This window comes from Esox lucius, chromosome 12 (assembly GCF_011004845.1).
Source record: "Esox lucius isolate fEsoLuc1 chromosome 12, fEsoLuc1.pri, whole genome shotgun sequence".
NCBI classification, from domain to species: domain Eukaryota; kingdom Metazoa; phylum Chordata; class Actinopteri; order Esociformes; family Esocidae; genus Esox; species Esox lucius.
Window position 1 is genome coordinate 13,512,627 of NC_047580.1, and position 19,822 is coordinate 13,532,448.

The 19,822-nt window shown below is 41.7% G+C and overlaps 1 protein-coding gene across 6 annotated transcripts; it reads right to left on the reverse strand.

The window, feature by feature from the left end:
• Window positions 1–659: 659 nt before the first annotated feature.
• gmeb2 (glucocorticoid modulatory element binding protein 2) lies at window positions 660–16,829 on the reverse strand. 6 transcript variants are annotated; one of them, XM_010875770.3, is made up of 11 exons: window positions 16,731–16,829; window positions 16,590–16,650; window positions 10,764–10,913; window positions 7,917–7,990; window positions 7,598–7,722; window positions 6,927–7,030; window positions 5,017–5,174; window positions 4,668–4,742; window positions 3,971–4,108; window positions 2,229–2,351; window positions 660–1,813 (listed from the first exon to the last, which is right to left on the reverse strand). In XM_010875770.3, the coding sequence occupies exons 3-11, from the start codon at window positions 10,892–10,894 to the stop codon at window positions 1,218–1,220; spliced, it is 1,524 nt and encodes a 507-aa protein (XP_010874072.2). In that variant the 5' UTR covers window positions 10,895–10,913; window positions 16,590–16,650; window positions 16,731–16,829; the 3' UTR covers window positions 660–1,217. The 6 variants fall into 6 exon arrangements, with proteins under 6 accessions (XP_010874072.2, XP_010874074.2, XP_019907683.2 ...); XM_010875772.3 differs by lacking the exon at window positions 16,590–16,650; XM_020052124.2 differs by lacking the exons at window positions 16,590–16,650; window positions 16,731–16,829 and adding an exon at window positions 15,857–16,166.
• Between the last annotated feature and the right edge of the window lie 2,993 nt (window positions 16,830–19,822).

The following is a 19,822-nucleotide window of genomic DNA, read 5'->3' on the forward strand; positions in this document are numbered from 1 at the left end:
GCCTCACAGCTGCTGGCACACTGTAATTTGGAGTGACGACCAAAATAGAGCTTTAAAGGTCACAACCACAAATTTGGAGAGGGGTTAACAAGGCCTATAGTAAACAGAATACCATCCCTATTGTGAAGCATGGTGGTGGCTCACTGATGTGAGATCCGGGGAATCTGGTGAAAATTGATGGCAAGAGGAATGCAGCATATTATCAGAAAATACTGGCAGACAATTTGCAATCTTCTGCATGAAAGTTGCGCATGGGACTCTTATGACCTACAGTTGAATGTAAATCCCATAAGAAATAAAAGATGTTTTGCCTGCTCACTCATGTTCTTTACAAATGGTACATATTACCAATTCTTCAAGGGTATATAAACTTTTGAGCACAACTGTATGTCAATTTACTGACTGTAACCTCAAATGTATTGATCCTGCAATAGAGGTTGTTTACTTAGTAATATTCCTTTTTGTCTTCTTGTAATGCCTCGTAATAGTACCCAGATCAAATAAGCAAGATTGGGTAATCCAAAACTTACATTCATGATTACAATTCCAGATAGGTAGCTAGTAACAGAAAACATTTAAAATATTACCTATCAAGCTTGCAAAAAACAACCAGTTCACTTATAAGTTCATCAAAACAATTCAATAAATTCAGAACCCGGTATAAGGAAATCCATCATGTATTATCTATCTAATCTCCAACAAAAAGTAATATACAGTTAATGAAAACATTCTGACAATGACAGATGTGTACACTGACCCTAATGTAATGAGAATGTAAACACAGCACTGGCTACAGCACTGTCTAAATTAACATCTGAGAAGAGCAAAACTCATCATTAAACTCCCCGCCATATTTATTTGGACAAAGCCAAACATTTATAATTTGTAGGCCACTCCAGAACTTTGGAGGTTTTGAATAAAAGGCAACAGTACAGATCATTACCTTTTATATTAGGATATTTAAATGCATCTGCATACATCTGTTTAACCATTGAAAAAGGAAAGCACTTTACGCATTTAGTCCAAATAACTCATTACTTCTTGAAATGGGGCAGAGGACTAGATACATATGGTGAAAATGGCTTAACAGACAAGTTCCCCTGAACACCCTTTACAGGCGGTAGCTTCCACCGCTTAAGTGTAGTTTTCACTCCAAACCAGCAAGGACAAATGGAGCCTCAGTCCTCGCCATGTCAATAACCCTACAGGAGTACATTTTAGCTCTCGTCCGTTTCCCTGACCTCCTGAACCTCAGTCTCTGAAGCCACCTCCTCCTTCACGTCAACCGGTGTCTCCGCCCCTGTGGCGTCCTCCGCTGTGCCCTGCAGGGAGTTGTTACCCGCGGGTACTGCCATGATGGTGGTGGTACCCGGGGCAGTGCCCCCCGCCAAGCCCTGTAGTTGGACGCCCAGCGCGGCAGGCAGTGTGATCAGCTGGTAGCCTGGGCTGACCATCTTGACGAAGGCTGTAGCGGCACCCTCCTGGACGGCGGCGGCCGTGGACAGCACTGTCAGATTGGAGGCGTCGGGCCCAAGCTCGCTTGCAGGGGATGCCAGCACCGTGTAGGTCTGCTGGCCGGTGGCGGCGGCGCCCCCCACCGAGAGCACTTTGCAACCAGGGGACAGGGCCGTTAACTGGTTGAGGGGCAAGGTGATCTGGGCGGGGCCTGAGACAGCGCGGGTGAGGCGCGGGCGTTTGGGTGTGGGGGGCGTGGCCACAGGGTTCAGGTTCATGAGGACATTGTTGAGGTGTTGGGATTTGTTCTTCAGCTCCTTGGCACGCTTCCTGTGCTCGTCACACTGTTGTTCCAGAGCTACGATGAGAGAAAAGGGTCATCAAAAGCTGTAATATAGGTGCTTCTCTAATACATATGCTATGCAAGTTAACCTGGGAAGTAGATAATGGGACAAAATCATGAACTACTCCATTAATACACTAGCTAGGTCATTACACTGCATTGCAGTCTTTTTCCAGATGCTCTTATCCAGGCTGACTTACAGTAGTGAGTATACATATGTTATACATTTTCATAATGACCCCATGGGAATAGAATCCACAGGCCTGGAGTTGAAAGCTCCATTTGCTACCAGCAGAACAACACAAGAAGCAAAACAATAATATTTCAGGACTGGCTTCTCAACCAGATACAACCAAAAGGATTTACAAAAAGAGAAGTCCAGATAACAACACAAAGACGCAGTAGTGGAGTGTTATTGTGTCTAACCGACCGACTAGACTGCGTGAATACTGCTCCCTGTAGTGGTCCATCTGGCTCTTGTGACTGGCCAGAACCTTCTTCACCAGGTCGAGCATCCCAAAGTTTTGCACTATGTTGTTCAGCAGCACCGCGTCTGAAAGGGCAGGAAACAACAGCTCCCACATGATTATGTTTACTGACATAGGGAAACAACAGCTCCCACATGATTATGTTTACTGACATAGGGAAACAACAGCTCCCACATGATTATGTTTACTGACATAGGGAAACAACAGCTCCCACATGATTATGTTTACTGACATAGGGAAACAACAGCTCCCACATGATTATGTTTACTGACATAGGGAAACAACAGCTCCCACATGATTATGTTTACTGACATAGGGAAACAACAGCTCCCACATGATTATGTTTACTGACATAGGGAAACAACAGCTCCCACATGATTATGTTTACTGACATAGGGAAACAACAGCTCCCACATGATTATGTTCACTGACATAGGGAAACAACAGCTCCCACATGATTATGTTTACTGACATAGGGAAACAACAGCTCCCACATGATTATGTTCACTGACATAGGGAAACAACAGCTCCCACATGATTATGTTCACTGACATAGGGAAACAACAGCTCCCACATGATTATGTTCACTGACATAGGGAAACAACAGCTCCCACATGATTATGTTCACTGACATAGGGAAACAACAGCTCCCACATGATTATGTTCACTGACATAGGGAAACAACAGCTCCCACATGATTATGTTTACTGACATAGGGAAACAACAGCTCCCACATGATTATGTTTACTGACATAGGGAAACAACAGCTCCCACATGATTATGTTTACTGACATAGGGAAACAACAGCTCCCACATGATTATGTTCACTGACATAGGGAAACAACAGCTCCCACATGATTATGTTTACTGACATAGGGAAACAACAGCTCCCACATGATTATGTTTACTGACATAGGGAAACAACAGCTCCCACATGATTATGTTTACTGACATAGGGAAACAACAGCTCCCACATGATTATGTTTACTGACATAGGGAAACAACAGCTCCCACATGATTATGTTTACTGACATAGGGAAACAACAGCTCCCACATGATTATGTTCACTGACATAGGGAAACAACAGCTCCCACATGATTATGTTTACTGACATAGGGAAACAACAGCTCCCACATGATTATGTTCACTGACATAGGGAAACAACAGCTCCCACATGATTATGTTCACTGACATAGGGAAACAACAGCTCCCACATGATTATGTTCACTGACATAGGGAAACAACAGCTCCCACATGATTATGTTCACTGACATAGGGAAACAACAGCTCCCACATGATTATGTTCACTGACATAGGGAAACAACAGCTCCCACATGATTATGTTCACTGACATAGGGAAACAACAGCTCCCACATGATTATGTTCACTGACATAGGGAAACAACAGCTCCCACATGATTATGTTCACTGACATAGGGAAACAACAGCTCCCACATGATTATGTTTACTGACATAGGGAAACAACAGCTCCCACATTATTATGTTTACTGACATAGGGAAACATTGGAATTAAAAAACAGTTTCAGCCCAAACCAAACAAGCAGAATCATCAGCAGAGTCCCTTAACCTAAAGGTTTGTAAAACCTAAAACTTTAAGAACATAAAAAATAATTACATAACTCCCCTCTACTTAGGCTTTACTATTACTTAAAGACCAAACTGACCGTTGACCTCCAGTGGAGGCTCTGTGATTCGGTTCTGCATGCCCTTCAACACCTCCTGGATCTCCTTCTGGAAGTCCTCCACCACCTCCTCCAACAGCCCTGCCTCTTTGAGACCCCTCCAGAATGTCACAGAGTCCTCTGGAACACACATCAGGTTGCCACTTTTATGAAATCAACAAAATACTCCAGAAGCTGTGTATTTACAGTTTGTTTAAACCACATGACCAGACATAACTTGCAGATAAGTTGGGAATGAAGACATTGTCAGTGAACAACATGGTCAAAATTAGCACTGTCAAAGTGTTGAGCACTTTTATTGAACAAATAACTTCTGCAGAACATTTGTACACAAGTAGGGATGCACCAATATATCAGCCAACTAAATTGGTAACACACTTGTGCTTTCCGCTGCGTTCATTTTACCACGTGCTCCAAGAAGTCAAAACCATAGCCGCCACAGCAAGAGAAAACATGTATTCCTGACATAAACCTTGTGTCTGACAAATGAATTGCATTGTTTTGGTACATAGATCATCGGTCAGGTTACAGCACAAATCTATAGGTTACTGACACACAGCACAAGATAACTTTTGCATGATTTAATTAAATTTGCTGAAATAAGTAACATCATCAGAATCAACATTTTCAGCTTGAAAGAAGTCCGGTTAAAACCAGACCTTAAAGAGTTCCCACTCACCTCCTATGGCAGTCACCCACTCAGTGGTGTCGTCTGATAATGCTTCGGATGGGACTGTGGTTGGGGACCCGTTCACTAGGAGGACAGGGTCATAAGCTTTGAACACACTCAGATGTTACACTATTCTTTCCACAAGTGACAGGGGTTTGAGGGAACATGGCGAATATAACTGTGTGGATAATTCCCACTTCCAGTGGTGCTTACCATCTCTGGTCAAACCTTAATCTACCTAAAGTACTGCTAGTGGGGCAGACACCACACTGTGGCTATGAGTACCTGATCAACTAAATCCAGAGATGCTTTCTTTTAGTGTGTGTGTGTGTGTGTATGTGTGTGTGTGTGTGTTTACCATCAGCTGAGGAAGTGGTGACAGGGACATATTCAGTGGACTGTTGGCTGCTGAGTGAAACCCTGGAGCCCACCAGGTCAATCTTGGTACTACGGCAGGTGTTGGAACACACCTTAGAGTGCTGGTAGAAATCCAGCTCACCGGAGTCCATGATTTTCCTGTGGGTATATTATACAAAGTAAACAATGTGCACCCCCTTACATAAACATAATAGATTGGACGCCAAATACTTGGAAGCAATTCAAAGACAAATAGTACAGCGATCTGGTGAACAGACTTAACATATGCATTGCCACAAGACCTTGGAATTAAATAACGCTCAATTTGTCTTATTGTCTTACGGTGATTGTCCAATAAGTCTTCATACCCCCTTGTTTTGAAATGTTTGCAAATGTGCAGCATGTGTAACACAAGATCAGAGTGACAAATTCACCTACTGCAAAGTAGTTGGCTAGTATGGCTACATGGTAAATAATTTATGATGTATGATATCTAATTAAATGAGGAAATACTGGACCAAGAAAAGATATAAACCAAGTGAGAACACAGAATAATACAGCAACAAGATTACTATCTTACAAAAAAGGGTAAATGCAGTAGAATGTAAATGGCCAACAGGGTCTTCTATGTGCTTCTAAGGATGGGGATGTAAATCCTTTAACCACTAGGGGGGAACTGAGGCGTTGAACTGAAAGCATGGAGTGGGATGCCTTGGAACTATGCACAGAAGAGGGACACCAATACACCCCGGTTAGAGTCTGAAGGAGGCCCTTTACAAGCTGATCCTACTGTGAGGTTTAGCGTGAAATCCACTGGGTTTAAAACTTCTTTATAGGCAGTCCATCACCAATTACGAACACAAATACACCGGTAAAGAAAGTGCTTCCTGTTAGTCAATTCCAAAATGATTGTCACATTCAATAAAGATTAGCAGAAAAGCCTATATTAAAAAAAAACATGGATGAGCTATATTGTAATTTTCCAAAATGTGGATTATAAATTAGTTAATGATTCATGGGAAGGTCAGGGGCTGTGGATTCCCCTCCTAAAATAAAGCCACATGTTTTCAATGGGATTAAGCGAATGGACAGTTACATACTCAATGCTGTCATGTTAAGAGTCTGATTAAGTAATTTCAGTGGACTTCACATACCATCATTAACCAATATAGTTTACCATGTAGCCAGCTCACTTCAATGGGAGATTTTCCTTTTTTCTTTTATCTTTATCCAGTGTTTCCCCCCAATGACATGATATCCAACTCTGAAGCCCTGCTTCATCTCATCAATTTCCAGGAAAGGTGGGATATTCAATGATATTCAATGTAATGTGTCTTCTGAAGCACATCCAATACTGTTCTGGAATCTTATCAAGCCTGATGGCTCAATAAGGATGTCTAGACCAGTATCATTATACACTGGAAAGAAAGCACTGTCAGGCTCTCAATTAAGCTCACAGGCACCCAAGCCTGGACAAGGAGTCTCTAGGCAAGTGCTACAAGGCAAGGCAATAAAATGAGCGCTGGGCTAAGAGTAGGATTCAGTATTTCTAACTGGACTAGTAAAGCATGCGCACTTTTTCCTGTAACCATTTTCTGTTTGCTGGCTCATAAACACAACCCAGGATATCCCGATCAATGCACTGTATATCACATTTTATACTAAAGTGCCATCTTGTGGTGCATTTGAGAACTGCACAACACCTGACAATTGAGGAAATGGGTTAATAACTAGGGCAATAAATCTTGTAACTGAAGTCCTACATAAACATTCCAAATTTAACTTCTGTTAGAGCAGACTGTCAAAGAGAAGAAACAGGATTCTACAAAATTATTTGCATGAAGGACCACAAATAGTGGTTCAAATAATAAACAGCTAAACACTGGTGTGCATCCATTCAAAGCCTCAGACCTGATCATAGTGCCATTCACACGAATGGCCCTTTTCCAGTCCTTCAGTGTCGATTTCCCGGCCAGATAGACAAACTCCTTAGGACTGATGAGATGCTCATTAAACTGGAACACAGATAGATGCCCTTAAGGTTTTTACCAGTAGAAAACATTTTTGTGACAATATACAATGTTGTAAATCAACCCTAGATTTAGCTAATTTCTTCAGCATTGCATAAGCAAGCAAATTTAAAGCGCAATTTCTTTTCGCTAAAATGATATCCTCAATTTGAAGAAATGTGCTTGTTTTATAGCTATTCACCATCAAATGTATTTTTATCAAGTAGACCTTGCAGTCTGCTAGCTAACATAATTAGCATCCACACAAACACTCGATTCATTTTGACACTTTTTCAGTTACCTAAGGACTAGAGAGGTTAATGTCAAAGTAAACTTTTGATTAATCTGACAAATGTATCTGCCATCAATAACATTAATAAAACCTGAAACACTAAAATATGTTGCAACATGGACATTCCTAAAAAACATTTAATTGCTCCAGAAACATTCAGCAATGTTTGTAAAATGTGAATGAAATGTGTACATATCATGGGGCCAATAAATGATTAAATGATTATACAAAACGACTGAAAAACACTGGAAAATGGCTGAAGTGATTTAAATCCAACATACTTGGACACATTTAACATTGATGCCAGGGCAAACAAACTTCTTCCAGACCAAGGTGGCCTTCACATCTCCACAGGTGATGGGGTACACCACATCAGCCTCCACATCCATCTCTTCTGACAGCTTTACTGCTCAGGCACAAAACGTTTGATCGTTTCAAAACACGCATTGTTGTAACACTGAGTGAACATCTGCACATTGCTCTGGGAGACAATGCTATGAAGGGGGTTTGTTGTTGAAATTGTAAAAAAAGCCATTGTGGATGGCCAATTAAACAATTTGAATTTTGAATGGATGAGTGTTTTGTACATTCAAACCTTACCTATAACAGCCTCTTTTGACATAGTGGTGATGGTGTTGGTTTCTGGCTCCATGCTTCCATCTGCAATATCCTCTCTGAATGGCAGAAGAAAACTTGAATGAGTACATAAATCCCAGTGAGATGTTACCTAACCAAAAAAATAAATAATCAGTGGATAGATAGGGGCTACAGTCCCACATGATTACAAACCTACTGACCACCAGCAACCTGACAAGGAAAAACTCTGTGTTGTGCTGTTGCCATGGCGCTTTCAGGAGGCCTTGAAAGACCTACGAAACCGCAGGATTAGTTAATGCTAGTAAATAGATATTTGTTTTGCCTACCTAGTTTATATGACCGGAATGAAACTTGGCAACACCTAACCAACGCACAGGCTCACCAGATAGGGTGCTTTTCCAAAGTACTGCTGAAGGGATGTGGTCGTTATTACTTCCACCAGATCATCACCCAGGGGGTGTCAGACGATTCAGCCTACCTACGGAGTAGGAGCTGTGCACATCCAAAACGACAAGCGGCCCACAGATTGGTTCATAAGAATTCACCTCCCCTTGGAGGTCCCCATCCAAAGGTCATCACCCAATTCGTGAGCAATTTCGCTAAGAATGAGTAAAAAATGTCCAAATGCACAAAGCTGGTAGAAACTTATCCTAACAGGGTTAGGGTTATGATTGCTGCCAAAGGAGCCTCTAGCAATGATTGACTAACATGGTGTGAATACAATTATTTCCAGTTAGTTTTGTATTTGTAATAAATGTTAAACATTTGTCCCTTTGACATTGTGGACTGATCTTGTGTTAATCAGCAACAATCTGCTGCTGATTATATCCATTTATTTCATGTTGTAACACAATAAAATGTGGAAAAATCTAAGGGCGGAATACTTTTGAAAACACTGCATCAGGTATATTGTCTCTCCATGCCAGGACACAACATCAATCCTCCCACAGCTCAGAACACATTGGGAAGAACAAGTATTTGATAACCTGCAAAATCGGCAGTGTTTTTTTACTTACAAAGCATGTAGAGGTCTGTACTTTTTAATCATAGGTACACTTCAACTGTGAGAGAAGGAATCTAAAACAAAAATCCAGAAAATCATATTGTATGATTTTTTTTATAATTAATTTGCATTTTATTGCATGACATAAGTATTTGATCACCTACCAACCAGTAAGAATTCCAGCTCACACAGATCTGTTCATTTTTCTTTAACTAGCCCTCCTGTTATCCATTCATTATCTGTATTAATTGCACCTTTTTGAACTCGTTACCTGTATAAAAGACACCTGTCCACGCACTCAATCAAACAGACTCCAACCTCTCCACAATGGCCAAGACCAGAGAGCTGTGTAAGGGCATCAGGGATAAAATTGTAGACCTGCACAAGGCTGGGATGGGCTACAGGACAACAGGCAAGCAGCTCGGTGAGAATGCAACAACTGCTGGCGCAATTATTAGAAAATTGAATAAGTTCAAGATGACGGTCAATCTCCCTCGGTCTGGGGCTCCATGCAAGATCTCACCTCGTGGGGCATCAATGATCATGAGGAAGGTGAGGGATCAGCCCAGAACTACACGGCAGGACCTGGTCAATGACCTGAAGAGAGCTGGTACCACAGTCTCAAAGAGAACCATTAGTAACACACTACACTGTCATGGATTAAAATCCTGCAACGCACGCAAGGTCCCCCTGCTCAAGCCAGCGCATGTCCAGGCCCATCTGAAGTTTGCCAATGACCATCTGGATGATCCAGAGGAGGATTTGGAGGAGGTCATGTGGTCTGATGAGACAAAAATAGAGATTTTGGGTCTAAACTTCACTCGCCGTGTTTGGAGGAGGAAGAAGGATGAGTACATCCCCAAGAACACCATCCAAACCGTAAAGCATGGAGGTGGAAACATCATTCTTTGGGGATGCTTTTCTGCAAAGGGGACAGGACGACTGCACCGTATTGCGGGGAGGATGGATTGGGCCATGTATCGAGAGATCTTGGCCAACAACCTCCTTCCCTCAGTAAGAACATTGAAGATGCGTTGTGGCTGGGTCTTCCAGCATGACAATGACCCGAAACACACAGCCAGGGCAACTAAGGAGTGGCTCCATAAGAAGCATCTCAAGGTCCTTGAGTGGCCTAGCCAGTCTCCAGACCTGAACCCAATAGAAAATCTTTGGAGGGAGCTGAAAGTCTGTATTGCCCAGCGACAGCCCCGAAATCTGAAAGATCTGGAGAAGGTCTGTATGGAGGAGTGGGCCAAAATCACTGCTGCAGTGTGTGCAAACCTGGTCAAGAACTACAGGAAATGTATGATCTCTGTAATTGCAAACAAAGGTTTCTGTACCAAATATTAAGTTCTGCTTTTCTGATGTATCAAATACTTATGTCATCCAATAAAATGCAAATTCATTACTTAATCATAGAATGTGATTTTCTGGATTTTTGTTTTAGATTCCGTCACTCACAGTTGAAGAGTACCTATGATAAGAATTACAGACTTCTACATGCTTTGTAAGTGGGAAAACCTGCAGTGTATCAAATACTTGTTCTCCCCACTGTATGTTCAAATCCAAACCGCTTATCATCTAAAGCTGTGGAAGACCCTCACCCAACAACATCCAGATTCTTACATGTTACCTTCAATAACATGTTTGAAAAGCAATCCATAAGATAAATAAAATGATTCTGTAACAAAGCATGGCAGATCTATGACTCAACGGACAGAGGTGTGTGTGTGTGGTTGTGTGGGGGGGGTAGGGGGTAGATTGAGTTCAAAGACTACCTTGGCTTGGAAGTCTTCCTGGGACTTCATCAACACCCATAGCTCCGGCGGTTGTCTATCGCCACTCACCCTGCATGGGTCAGCTCTGTGGCCACCAGCACAGTCTTCACCACCTCCGAAGCCGAGCCCTCCTCTGCTCCATCTGGCGTTGTCACGACTACCACCTCCTCCACATGAACATTGACCTCAGACGATGCCATGAGGGAGGTTCACGTCACACTGTGTAATAAAAATACACAATAGCGTAGTAGTGATTCAAGAGTACATGTTCCTTCCCTCAACTTGGGATATTCTGAATGGTCATCTACCTTGAAAGCATGATCATTTAATTTAGTTGAAAACACCATGGTTGCATATATACATCTTCTGACATTTCTGGCCAGGCAAATATTTCCATAAATGGTGTGTATTGTGAAGGTGGTAAGGTAGTCAAGGCACATTCTTTGGTAGGAGCCTTTTGAAATCTGAATAAAAACCTAATATACATACATATATAGTGGAAGCTCAGTGGCCAGCCTAAGGAAAGCCAGACCAACCGCTCCAGTGAGGTGGGGATCAGGTATGTCTAATTAATTGCAGCTGAATTCACTGATTGTTTGCGCTCCATTTCACGGTTGAAGACACGGGCTGAAGGGAGGAAGTGAGCTGATACGGGTAGAGTGCCAAGAACCCTAGTGGGCCAAGGTGCCTTGACTATCGACACCGTCTTCGTACAAGAGCATTAATCCTGTTTTTACTAGGCTCAATAGCGGAAAGCCCTACTCTCCCCCTTTACAAAGCCCAGGCTGTATGTCACCCAGGTGCCCCAACAACCTACACTAGCAATCACTGACGGCTGCAGATTGGCCAGGAAACACTAAGTTTGCTCAGCTCTTGTTGGGAATGTTTTTTTGATTCCTGCCAGGGTGAGTTGCATTGCCCTTCTCAGTTTGTTCCCCGGCCTAAAGGCTGTACTGACATGAGAACTATGAATAATACATTGTTTTTGACAGTCGCACATTATCCATTTTTTTGCTTGCATGTGCCCAAGGATAGTCAGCCCAAACACACACACACACACACACACACACACACACACACACACACACAGTTGTGCTCATAAGTTTGCATACCCTGGCGGAAATTGTTACATTTTGGCATTGATTTTGAAAATATGAATTATCATACAGTTGTTTGGCTCCTTTTTAAATCATAATAAGAACAGAATCATAATGCAATTAGTGTCTGTGTATAAATTGTCAATAAGTTTGTTAGCTCTCACTGCACTGAGCAGGCTAGATACTGAGCCATGGGGAGCAGAAAATAACTGTCAAAAGACCTGCATAACAAGGTAATGAAACTTTATAAAGATGGAAATCCAAAGCCTAGCAAATGCCAGTCAGTACTCTTTAATCACTTATTAAAAAGTGGAAAATTCAGGGGCCTCTCTTGATACCAAGCCAAAGTCAGGTAGACCAAGAAAGATTTTAGCAAAAACTTCCAGAAGAATTGTTACAAAGAAAAACCCACAGGTAACCCCAGGAGAAATACTGGCTGCCCTGGAAAATGTTTGTTTTAAGGGAAACAATAACACATAACTTGAACAAAAATGAGCTGCATGGTCGAGTTTCCAGAAGGAAGCCTTTACTGAACCAATGCCACAAAAATGCCTGGTTACAATATGCCTTACAACACCTTGACACGCCTCACAGCCTCTGGCACATTAATTTGTGCCGAGACTAGACCAAAATAGAGCTTTATGGTCACAACCATAAGTGCTATGTTTGGAGAGGGGTCAACAAGGCCTATAGTGAACAGAAAACCATCCCCACTGTGAAGCATGGTGGTGGCTCACTGATGGGGGTCTGTGAGCTCTAAAGGCATAGGGAATCTTGTGAAAATGTATGGCAAGATGAATGCAGCATGTTATCAGAAAATACGGGCAGACAATTCACATTCTTCTGCACGAAAGCTGTGCATGGGACACTCTTGGACTTTCCAGCACAACAATGACCCTAAGCACAAGGCCAAGTAGGCCCTCTAGTGGTTACAGCAGAAAAAAAGTGAAGGTTCTGGAGTGGCCATCACAGTCTCCTGACCATAATATCATCAAGCCACTCTGGGGTGATCTCAAATGTGCAGTCCATGCAAGTCGACCAAAGACTTTTGCCAAGACAAATGGGAAGCTATACCACCTGCAAGAATTCGGGGCCTCATAGACAACTATTACAAAAGACTGCACAGTCATTGATGCTATAGTGGGCAATACACAGTATTAAGAACTAAGGGTATGCAGACTTTGGAACAGGGGTCAGTTAATCTTTTTCTTTGTTGCCATGTTTTGTTTTATGATTGTGCCATTCTGTTATGAACTACAGTTGAATGTGAATTCCATAAGAAATAAAATAAGTATTTTGGCTGCACACATGTTGTCTTTACAAATGGTACATAGATTACCAATTCTCCAAGAATATGCAAACTTTGAGCACAAATGTATACACAACAGCCAACCATTCAAAGATTTGGGGTCATCTAGATGAAAAGCTGGACAATTTTGTCCATTAAAATAACTTTGAAATGATCAGAAACAGTGTATAAATTATTAATGTTGTAAATGACTATTGTAGCTAGAAACTAAACATTTTTTATGGAATATCTACATAGGGGTACCGAGGCCCATTATCAGCAACCATCAGTCCTGGGTTCCAATGGCACGTTGTGTTTGCTAAACCAACTTCAAAATTTTAAAAGGCTAACTGATCATTAGAAAACCCTTATGCAATTATGTTGCTGATTGAAGAAGGAATAAATCTGGCCTCTAGAATAGTTGAGTACCTGGAGCATCAGCATTTGTAGGTTCAATTATTGGCTCAAAATGCCCAGAAACAAATAACTCTCTCTTGATACTCGTCGGTCTCCTCTTGTTCTGAGGAATGAAGGCTATTCCATGCAAGAAATTGTCAAGAAACAATAGGACAAATATATTAGTGTCTAGTTTGAGAAACACATGCACAGGTCCTCAACTGGCAGCTTCATTACATAGTACCTGCAAAACACCAGTCAACGACAACAGTGAAGTGGCGACTCCAGGATGCTGGCCATCTAGGCAGAGTTGCAAAGAAAAGCCATATCTCAGAATGGCCAATAAAAAGAAAAGATTAAGATGGCCATAAGAACACAGCCACTGGACAGAGGAAGATTGGAAAAAGTGATATGGACAGACAAATCTATGTTTGAGGTGTTCGGAACCCAAAGAACATTTGTGAGACGCAGACCAAATGAAAAAGATGCTGGAGGAGTGCTTGACACAATCGGTCAAGCATGATGAAGGCAATTTGATAATCTGGGGTTGCTTTGGAGGTGGTAAAGTGGGATATTTGTACAGGGTAAAAGTGATCTTGAAGAAGGAATCACTCCTTGTACATTATTGCAACATGTAAGGGAAAAACAGAAGACCAACGCTTTCCCAAGTGACTGAGAATGTCAATGCAGGACCTGATCAGATTGTCAGCAAGAACAGTCCATTGAGAACACATAGAGGCATATTATAGTAGGGTAGCAGCGCATAAACCCCTCATTACAAAGATAAATGCACATTTAAGAGTACAATGGTGTAAAAACCATAGACACTGATCTAAAGAGACATAGAAAATAAGCGATATGGTCAGATGAGTCATCCTTCACCATATTCTCAACAAGTGGGTTGAATGCATTTGTGGGTTACACACAAAATGGTACAGGCCTGAATGCTTAATCCCTACAATGAGAGGCTCCGGAGTCTAATTCTGTGTAGGGCATTTTCCTTGCATGGTTTGGGCCCATCTGTCACCTTAGTGGGAAGGGTTCTTCCTAGAAGAGTAAAAACGTGGTCAGGTTTGGTCTGAAACGTGTGTTAACACATCAGCCTCGACAAAAAGCACTGTGTAGTTTAGCCGTGGTTTATTAGCCATAAACCACAACCCGTCGTGCACTACTGCTTGTATGGCTATCAGCCAATCCGCATCATCGCACATTCTAAACAACTAATGTACCATAATTCAATGTGTGTAATGTACACTCGGTATAGACCTGTTAACGCGAATTCAATGGAGTATATGCTGTACTTCCGCTGAAATTTGATTAAAGTACCATGGCATGTTTTGTTGTGCTACCGTTTTACATTTTTGTAACTAAGGCCGGGTATTGACGACTTAAAAAAAATCCATGAACATAAATTTTAATTCTACCTGGTAGGTTAGCTAGCTTTTTGACAACCATATTAGGCCCAAACAATGCATGTAGATAACGGTAGTGATAACCACTAACACTTAACCCATATATTTCACAATATTACTTGAACCATCAAATAGGATGTCGACTTTACAGTCAGTACGGTAAGTGTCACAGTTCACGCACAGAAACCGAGCGCTAGCTACGTCGTGGGAGCAGTACCGCACGCAATTTACCGCGGACCGCCCAGCGTTTATGTTCAGTTGCTAGATGGCTTTGTTGTGTGTTGTTGCTTGATATCTGATATTTTTTTACGTCACAGAGCTATAGAAAATTGGACTTCCGCACCCCGTTCGCAAGAAAACCCCACTATGTCGTGTCTTACCTTTTGTTTTCAGATGTTGCAGTGGGCAAAAATAGAGCTAGTACTAGCTAGTTAGCTGCTTTCGATAACGTTACCCAATCCTCGCGGGATGTTCACGAGTGTGGATTTGCGCGGTATCGTTCCGTAACAGTTGTGAAGTACTGAACAGAGGGACATTGTTTTTCTACACAAGTTGTCAATGCTATTGATAATGTGGCATTGGTTAGATTCAGCTCAAATGTTTTGCGCCTGACCCTACCTCGCATGACTGCTGCCAGATCTGTGACAGTGGGTACACACTTGTTTTTCAGCAGTGAAGACTACAAAAGACTCAAGGTTCAGCTTGACAAAGCAATCATATGCTGCTGTTGCTAGCATAGCATAGCTCTAGGCCTACTTCCTGTGTTAGTAAAAGAATAAAATAAAAAAGAATAATGTAATGACCGTTTATTTTTCATAATAAGCTTCACTCACCCATAGGTGTATCTGGCTGTATAATATAACAACTTGGAAACATGGGCTGTGCCCAAGAGAATTAAACTGCAATGTATGATGGGTAAGGAACTATGACTAAGGCTGAACTCCATTTGCAAAGTAGCTAGTCACTTACCATCAGGTGAATCTATATCAACACCAAGTACAATATAGATTGTGGTCTAAAAGGAGCCATTACGATTTCCAGTGCTAACTATAGTATAAACAGTACTTCTCAAATAATTAGTAATCGCTGTATACACGCTCAACAAATTCCGCGTCTTCCCGAGTATTTACTCTGCCAGTCCAACGAAATTAGCATACACCTCTAGAGAAAACTTCACTAAATATGGAAACTTTTATACACCGCAACTGATATGGAACTTCAAAACGAGCTGCTGTCCATATTTTCCCTTGAAACGTGAATTTACTGTCATGTTAGAATTGTCGTAAATCCACCACCATCCCTTGGTCAGAACGTTATTTTCTCAATACTATTGCATAAGTCACATTCCTGACATCCATAATATGTAAATACTTATTCAATCCAGTGTCTTGATCAAAACAGTTCTCTTTTGAAAAAAAAGAGATTCATTACAATGAGACAACCTGTATTTAAGTTTAAATAAAAACGAAATGAATTTATATCCAAGCAGGATGTGGTACTTTAATTTTGAAGGCAAAACTAGAATTTCAATGTTGTGGCTGGCTTACTACAGGTGTTGCTCATGCATCGATGTCTGGTGCTACTAGCCTAAAATATGTTTCACTCCATTATATATCCCACGAAAGGCACGATTGGCTAGAAAAATAGCAACTCAAACACGTTGTGTAATGTTAGCTAGAGTACAAAGCAAGCTAGCTGTTACCTTGTGTGCCGAAGGCTAAACCTTGGAAACCTACTTGTCCTGCGGAACTAATCTAGAACAACTTCACAAAAAGTGTTGACACGCTTGGTTAGTCATACCACAGACGAGATATGCAATAAAAATGGTTATTCCAAACCATACCTTGTGTAACATAAGATTGCCAAGCAAGCTAGTGTTTAAGTAGTTAGAATCTAGTTAATGGTTTGAAGTGTACACGGACAAAACGCACACAAACCGATCAGCCATAAAATTATGACCACTGACAGGTGAAGTAAATAACACTGATAATCTCGTTATCATGGCACCTGTCAGTGGGTGGGATATATTCGGCAGGAAGTGAATATTCTGTCCTCAAAGTCGATGTGTTAGAAGCAGGAAAAATGGATTTAAGGATCTGAGCGACTTTGACAAGGGACAAATTGTGATGGCTAGACCACTGGGTCATAGCATCTCCAAAAACGGCATCCCTTGTGTGGTGTTCCCAGTCTGCAGATCAAAAGTGGTCCAAGGAAAAAAAAAGCGGTGAACCGGCGACAGGGTCATGGGCGGCCATTGATGCATGTAGGGAGTGAAGGCTTGCCTCTGTGGTCCGATCCAACAGATGAGCTAATGTAGCTCATATTAATTAATTAATCCTGGTACTGATAGAAAGGTGTCAGAACACACAATGCATCGCAGTTTGTTGCGTTTGGGGCTAAGTAGCCACAGACCAGTCAAGTTGCCCATGCTGACCCCTGTCCACTGCCGAAAGCGCTTACAATGGACACATGAGCATCAGAACTGGACCACGGAGCCTGATCTGATGAATCACGTTTCCTTTTATATCATGTGGATGGCCGGGTGTGTGTCACTTACTTGGAAAACACATGGCACCAGGATGCACTATGGGAAGGGCAAGCCGGCAAAGGCAGTGTGGTGCTTTGGGCAATGTTCTGCTCGGAAACCTTGTATGAGGGGTGGAGTCTGCATTAAAGATCTAGATCCAGGTATTGAAACTCCAAATGATGGCCCATCTACCACAGCCCAGACGATCAGCCATTATTGGGCAGGTGTAATTTACATGTCCTTTTTATGCAATGTATACAGGCGCATCTAATAGTTTTTCCTATCACCATTCTACTAGAATAACTACCAGTTGGAGGAGAGAGGGTTCCTGAGATAACACTTTCTGTCCCAAATATCTCTTGGAGCCTCCATGAAGGCCTGGGGTCACCAGTCAAGCCATGTTTGAATGTATATCACTGGATAATCCCCCTCCCCATATGTGGAAACAACCTCCTACAGTTCCTGCTTGTTCTTTGTGCCTTTTGCCTTCAGGCTTGTCTCAGCAAAAGCATCCATGCAGGTCAGGTGATTGACAGGTGCTTTTTTCTACAGTCACATCATTGGCAGCCATACATGCCCATGCCTTAACACTTCTTCCATCATGCTTCACAGAAGAGTTTTTTAAATGTTTTAATTTAAGCTTTATTTAACCAGGCCAGGCCAAGGCCGATTGAGAACAGATTCTCATTTGCAACGGCAAGACAAAGTGCAAACGTGCAGGACAGCATACAGTTACACATAGAGAACACAGAGTACAAAAATACCAAATGAAGTAGAGTCTGTAAGAGGTGCCATAACACTTCCTACACCATGCTTCACAGAAGAGGTGGTATGCTTTGGATCATAAGCAGTTGCTCACCTTCTCATTACTCCTCCCTTCCTATCTTTCTTTTAAATCCCGGAGGGTTTATTGATCTGGCCAAGAAGGTTTTTTTATTGACCTGGGAAATAATTATTCTGTCATCCACCACAGATATCTTTTGTAGTCTGTAAGATTGTGCTCGACTTGAAAATCTGTTTAGGAGATTGAATAAATCCTTGCCCATTTTTAATACAGCATTCCAAAATGCACCATTGCTCAAATATTAACAAAATGCTTTCTGAACATTGCGCTCAAATTAGTTTGGAAATAATAATACATTCAAGGAATCATTGCACTCCAATTTTCAGATGAGAAATAACATTGAAAAACACAGAAATGCGTATACAAAACAGGTCATTTAAAAACATGCACAATGGTAAAAAACACAAAATCAACTCCCAAGGGCCAGAACAACTGTAGCAATATCAGCCAAATCTGGAGCAGGCATGATGCAGAGGTATATTAAGGTAACCAGTTCTACATATACTGCCAAAGTCAGCCAGACATGCACAGAGCCATCCAGGTCTAACTAGATTGGTAACTGGTTTATAAGAGGTTTCTCTGAGGTTTGTGATAATTGCATCACGCTTAAGCTCTTAGTCGTGGGACCATGACCATATACCAAACCCGCTTGTGCCTTATTCCTTACCTATACCGATTTACTATAATTCCACTTAAAACAGAGAAAGAGCAAAGAGAAGTTGCGTTATGGTTTGGGGTGGCATTCATGCGTCAGGGCCGGGCTAACCTGCCATCATGAAGTCAGTCATGGATTTCACATTTACATCATGCAGCAGACACTTTTATTATTGTAACATTATTGAAGCTATGGGTGTACTTATTTTGTCCTGACTGAAATTGCATTTCTGTTTATTTTTGGAAAGTAAGTGATTGCAATGTATTAATATTTCAGTGTCAGTCGTTGAATTAAGTTACCTTTATCTGTTCAAAGTGTTTACGTTTTATGAAGAGCTTAGTTTCTATACTCCGCAACAGTGCAGATAAGAATAATAAACGGTATGATCTAAAGAAATGTATGTTAATCTACACTGAAAAAAATTATAAATGCAACACTTGTTTTCGCCCCCATTTATCATGAGCTAAACTCAAAGATCTAAGACTTTCTCTATGTACACAAAAGGCCTACTTCTCTCAAATATTGTTCACAAATCTGTCCACTTCTCCTTTGCAGAGATAATCCATCCACCTCACAGGTGTGGCATATCAAGATGCTGATCAGACAGCATGAGTATTGCACAGGTGTGCCTTAGGCTGGCCACAATAAAAGGCCACTCTAAAATGTGCAGTTTCACTGTATTTGGGGGTTTGGGGGGTCCGAAGACCAGTAAGTATCTGGTGTGACCACCATTTGCCTCACGCAGTGCAACACATCTCCTTCGCATAGAGTTGATCAGGTTGTTGTTTGTGGCCTGTGGAATGTTGGTCCACTACTCTTCAATGGCTGTGCGAAGTTGCTGGATATTGGCAGGACCCGGGACACGCTGTCGTATACGCCAATCCAGAGCATCCCAAACATGCTCAATGG

Coding starts and splice junctions, on each gene's coding strand:
- gmeb2 (XM_010875772.3), bottom strand. CDS start 10,894: ATGGCATCGTCTGAGGTCAATGTTCATGTGGAGGAGGTGGTAGTCGTG. Junction 5,175..6,926: donor GTGAATGGCACTATGATCAG/GTCTGAGGCTTT, acceptor ATATACCCACAG/GAAAATCATGGACTCCGGTG. Junction 4,743..5,016: donor CACCACTTCCTCAGCTGATG/GTAAACACACAC, acceptor CTGTCCTCCTAG/TGAACGGGTCCCCAACCACA.